The sequence below is a fragment of the Pterocles gutturalis genome, unplaced genomic scaffold (genome assembly GCF_000699245.1).
Source record: "Pterocles gutturalis isolate BGI_N339 unplaced genomic scaffold, ASM69924v1 scaffold10258, whole genome shotgun sequence".
Lineage (NCBI taxonomy): Eukaryota > Metazoa > Chordata > Aves > Pterocliformes > Pteroclidae > Pterocles > Pterocles gutturalis.
The window spans coordinates 16617-22405 of record NW_010118059.1 but is presented as its reverse complement, the minus strand read 5'-3'; the positions used below and the strand labels follow the sequence as shown (position 1 = coordinate 22405).

The following is a 5789-nucleotide window of genomic DNA, read 5'->3' as shown; positions in this document are numbered from 1 at the left end:
CTCAGGCTCTGCAGCACGCGGGGGGCTCTGGATGGCGTCAACAAGCCCGTCATAGACCGCGTCATCCGGGTGGACCACGCCGGGGAGTTCGGGGCGAACCGCATTTACGCGGGGCAGATGGCCGTCCTGGGCAGATCGACTGCGGGACCGATTATTCAGGTTAGCAGACCCGAAAGCCATCGCTGTGTTTCTGTTCGATTTGTATTTGGTTAGGAATGGGCGAAGGGAGCTGTTAAGATGAGAGCTGTGCGGCTTTTTCTGAACACTTAAACGTGTGGGTTTATAAAGAGTGGTGGGATTACTCGATGAGGGAGTTACCAACACTACAATGCTGTAGTATTGTCACAAAGACTCTTCTTTTGCAAATGCTTTTATGCCCTTCTTCACCATTTTCTTTTTCTGATGTGAACTGTTACTTCTCATGTTACCAGCCCGACCTGGTTTGTTCTTTGTATTTATTGATTTTATTGTAAATGTTTAATTACCAACACTACAATGCTGTAGTATTGTCACAAAGACTTCTTTTGCAAATGCTTTTATGCCCTTCTTCACCTTTTTCTTTTTCTGATGTGAACTGTTACTTCTCATGTTACCAGCCCGACCTGGTTTGTTCTTCTTTGTATTTATTAATTTTATTGTAAGTGTTTAATTTTTTCTGATTTTATACTTTACTGGGATCTGGGTGTTTTGCAGCAAATGTGGAATCAAGAAAAAGACCACCTGAAAAAGTTCAATGAACTAATGGTTGCATACAGAGTTCGACCTACTGTTTTATTGCCATTTTGGAATGTAGCAGGTTTTGTTTTAGGTGAGTTTGTATTGTTGCAATTATCGTTTTGTGAAGTCTTCAAATATGTAAATTATTTGTATCGCTTCATATTTCATGTTTGCATATGTTTGGTACCACAATCACAGGGGCTGGAACTGCTTTGCTTGGAAAGAAAGGTGCGATGGCTTGCACAGTGGCAGTGGAAGAGAGTATATCAGATCACTACAATAGCCAGATCCGAACTCTGATGCAAGAAGATCCAGAAAAGTACAAGGAACTATTGCAGGTATTTAACTGTGACTTAAAAAGTAGCTTAATAAATTTGTTGAATTATCTCATGTGACTTTATTTTCTTAAGATAACGTGCTTATGGAATTTACAGCAGTTCCCTTTGATCACTTTAGAATGCTGAACTGAACAGAAACCTGAGGTTAAAAGGATGTTTTTTCCTTCAGCAACACTAAATTGATTGAGCACTGAAATGAAAGTGTTTGTTGTATTAGCTTCAGCGTGCTTTCAGTAATTCAGCACTTCCCTTTTGACTGGGAGAACTGTGCTTATATTTGATTATTTTTGATTGAAAGGAAGGGTTTAGAGGGAAAACAAAAGGAGAAAATACAAGTGCATAGTTTTTCTTATACTGGGTATGATTACATAGTTCTAGTCTCGAGTGCCCTTCAGAGTGTGTAAGGGGCTCTGCAAGAAAATTATTTCCCAAGTATTTTAGGTATCAAATTGGGACCCATTCCTCTAGGGTGCTTGTGAGAGACTGACCTGTTTCCACATGCAGCACATTGAGCTCGTCTGTGCTCTGTTTGGTGGGAGCTTGCCTTACGGTACCCACATTCATTTCCAACTCTGCGGACTAGCAGGGTGTTCAGCTGTTCAGAGTTTAACACAGAGACAAGTTCGGTTACTCCAAACCTGTTGTCTTGTTACAGAAATAGTGTCTGAAGTAACCCTGGTCATGCTGATGTGTGCGCAAGGGAAATACTACCCCTGGAAATAAAGGCGATAAACTGAGAGGGTGCAAAATAAAGGGGGAAAGTCTAAGCAGCAGGATTATTTACAGTGTCAATATGAGGAGGATTAGCAGTGAAACCAAAAAGTAATGCGAACCTGTCGGGTAATATGAGGAGGATTAGCAGTGAAACCAAAAGTAATGTGAACCTGTCGGGTGGGGACAGTGCTTGGCTGTCTGTAAACTCTGAGCACTTTATTAAGCAATCCTAGTTATCTACAGGCATCTCAAGAGAAAGTTCTTTAAACCTTTTTGTACCAGTTGAAAAATTAGAAGTGAAAAATAGGGTTCTTTAGGGTATGCTGTAATGGACAAAAGCCCTGTTGGCTTACAGGGAAACACCCTTACTGATTATCTGGCAAGGCAGGCACCTTAATTTCATTATGTAAATTGTCAGAATAATTTGTATGTGTGAAACTAATTAGTGTTATGAGTTACTATGACTATAGATTTTCTTGAAAGAGTGAAAATATAATGATATATAAACAGCAGCTTGGTTTTTAAAGACTTTTTTTTGAGACTATTAAAAGAACTTTAGGTTTGGGGAATGCTGTAATTCCCTTCTTGCTAAATTGGGGGGTTGGGTCTTTGAGAAGCTTTTGAGAGACCTGGGTCTCGGATGCCTGTCCTGGTGTGTGCAATGGTCAACAGCCATTGGTCAACAGTTTTATATACGAGCTGAATTGTTTCTCTGCAGAGTAGACTTACTGATTGACTGCTGTTTTTAAAGGTAATAAAACAATTTCGGGATGATGAACGGGAGCACCATGACATTGGGCTTGAGCATGATGCAGAAGCAGTAAGTATAATGTTAACTGGCACTATTAGCGAGGATGTAGATGTGATGTTCTTATCTTGCTTACCCAGTGACTGTTATGTAGCTCTGAGAAATAGAAAATAAGATGCATTATGTTCTTCTCCAAAGATAAATATAAGAAAACACCGCATAGTATAGCTTTCATTTTTCCAGAACAGAATTGAATCTGTTTGAATCGTGTCAAGTGTTAAAATGATGGTGCCATTTTCTTGAGAGGTGTCCTCTGCACAGTTTTAAATTTTATTTTAATTTAAGTTTAGATTAAATATTTTTGAAGGTAAGGCTTGTAAGTGCTATCCATACAGCTGGGAACTTGAGGAATCATCTTGGTAGACAAACACAACCCTGTTTAAAAGTGTGAAATACTGAGTTAAATACCCTATGAGGAATGTGTGACTTCTCTCCTTTTTTTCTCTTGACTTACATTGTGGAGAAATGGAAACATTCAGCAAAGTTGATGATTTTTAATTTAGTTTTCTCTAGGGTAGATTAGACTACAAATACAAGTGTGTTTTTGTGAGGTTTTTTTGTGTTTTTGCTTTGTTTTGTTTTTTGTTTTTATGGGGTTTCTTTAGATAATACTTACTATTCCCTAGCGCAGCCGCACTTCATTAGAGGTATTTAATCTTCTATTCTTTGTTTTACAGGCACCAGCTTATTCCATTTTGAAGACAGCTATACAGCTTGGATGCAAAGCTGCAATATTCTTATCAGAAAGAATTTAGTGATATTTTCCATAATGTTAGTGGCAATAAACTGTGACACAAGTGTATGGAAATTGCGGAAGACTAATAGTTATTTTAGTCAGCCCTTTAAAATTTTCTTCACTAGTATCTGGATTCAGCCAGCCTTTGTCACATTGAGTATCTGTTCAAAAAGTATCTATATGAAAGTCAGCTGAGCTAAATGGGAATAAAGATGGCAGAGCTGGGTCCATATGAACTAAATTGCCTTATTCAGAGACTGTTCACAAGGTGGCAGCAAAATATGTATGTATATACATGATTTATATATATAATATGTGTGCATGTATACACACACATAAAAATGGTTAATATACTCTCTGTTGCCTTCAAATGTATATGTACTTGAAATAAGCTGGAGCTCATCAGCTCGTTTTAAAATGGTTAATACTGACTAAGTAGGATATTTTTGAGTTCTATTTTCAGGGTAAGTAAATGAAGTCCTACTACGTATGTCTTTCATTATGTCTTGAATAAAGATTGGTATTGTAAGACTGTAATTTGAAGACTTGTTTTCAGGCTCAATTCTGTATTCTTTATTTAAGTAGAATTCTTCTTCCTATTTTTTTAATATTTCCTTTTTTTTAATTGTTGTGGGTTTTTGGTTTTTTGCTTTTTTATCCTGAGTGTTTGTGTAAGGAATGGATCCCTGATGTAAAGCAAGTGGAGAGAGCAACTTGGAGCACCTGGGGAACTGTACTTAATATTCTATTAGAGATTTCAAGTTTATCTTTGCTTGTAGTCTTCAGTGGCTCTTGAATAGAGGTGCTCTTGCTTTCTCAAATGTTCAAACAAGTTTCTCCACACTTTATGCTGGCGTCCTAGCATGGAGAAATAAAGGCAAAGTTGTGCCTGTCTGCTCTGTTACATGCTAATCGGAGATTATAAAAGTACAGCAATGTGATTAGAATGTCTTAAACTCATAGGGATGAAAGGGACTTCTTGCAAGACTTAATCTCTGCTTTTTATGTCTCAAGGACATCCTGACCATTCTTTTCCTGTTGCATCATTATGGAAAATAGGATAACTTTCCAAATGCATATGGATAATATAGAAGATGGTATTTTGATACAAACATTTAAAGCAAAACTGCACAGCTATGTTGAGGCTGGTTAAGTACTTTGATGCGGTTTTGCTTTGTGCTGGTTCCAGTTCTGTTGTGCTGGCCAAATGCTATGTGCTGACATTGTAGCTGCTTTGAGAAGAGGAGGATAAGAAGGGCGGAGTTGCTGCCAGGAATCCAAGACCTGCAGGAGCATCTCAAATCCAAGCATCTGTGAGCTTGGTGACCCTTCAGACAGCTTTTAATCCAGGTACATGTGAGTCTACCTTTTTGAGTAGCTCTGTTAGTGTTTGTAGTACACACTGATTGGTGTGTAATTTGACAGGAAGACTTCTTACAGAGGATTGCTTTCCCTTTTTTTATGAAGGAGCTTAGACTGAAGGTTGAATCCTAGTATAGAAGCTCCTATAAGACTTATGACTGATGCTTTGTACATTATTTAAGAGTAACTTCTATCACACCATTGCAAGTCTGGCCTAGTTATCCTCTAAAATCACTAATGTTACTTATGTTGTCCAAACAAAGTGTCATTTGTTTCTCTATCTATGACTGGTTTGCACACCCACTGGAATAACTTGACTCAAGGAACTCAAAGCTAAATCACAGATTTCTTAGGGACTGCGCGATAAGAAGATGGATCTAAGGGATTCTTGTTTTACGTGCTGCAGCTCACGCAGTTGTGAGTAGCGTGTGTGTAAACATGACTTTACTACAGGTACATAATACTAGACTGACATGGTATCTTCCCTAACTTGACCCATTCTCTGAAAAAAAGTTACATCTAGCAGATTTCTTACCTTAATTTCCCTAAAGCATTCCATATCCTGGCATGTGGAAAATTCCTAGGTAATTGGATAAGAGAGGAATCGGCACAAAAGAATGGTTAATTAAAGTGGTGAAAGGGGTAACAAGTGGTGTTGAAAGAACATGCTGTGCAGTCATATAAGTCATCGACTTTAATAATTGAGTGAAAAGAGGAAAAAAGATAGCTTGATGAATAGTCCATTGTGAAGTCTTTAATAACAGAGGCAGTATGGGGGCAACATCTTTTATAAGTCCATTATTAGAGCTGGGAGGGAGGGACACAGCGCGTTTTGACTCAAGGCTGGAAATTGCACACCCACGCGTACAGTGGTCTTGTGATATGAACTGGAATCCGAGCCAGACAGCTTACTGGTCTCTTAGCCATTACATCAGGATTGAATCCTGGACACGGTGTCTGTGGGGCTTTCCTAGAGAGACGGTACCCAGCTGAAGCCTGGTATTCTCCGAGGCAGTGGTTACGGAGATTCTCTGAAGATGTCTGCGGTGGTGTTCAGCAGCTGTGGGGTTTGCTGCTGACACAGAGAAGCGTTCATGTGATCCTCATGTTCATG

General features: G+C 38.8%; 1 protein-coding gene across 1 annotated transcript; it reads left to right on the top strand.

Annotated features, from left to right (window-relative positions):
• Window positions 1–6: 6 nt before the first annotated feature.
• Window positions 7–3369, top strand: COQ7 (coenzyme Q7 homolog, ubiquinone (yeast); the record flags this gene model as incomplete). The annotated part of the gene is made up of 5 exons (XM_010076051.1): window positions 7–159; window positions 694–808; window positions 916–1055; window positions 2521–2589; window positions 3255–3369. Coding segments are annotated over 5 exons (555 nt in total), but the record flags the coding sequence as incomplete, so codon positions are not given.
• Between the last annotated feature and the right edge of the window lie 2420 nt (window positions 3370–5789).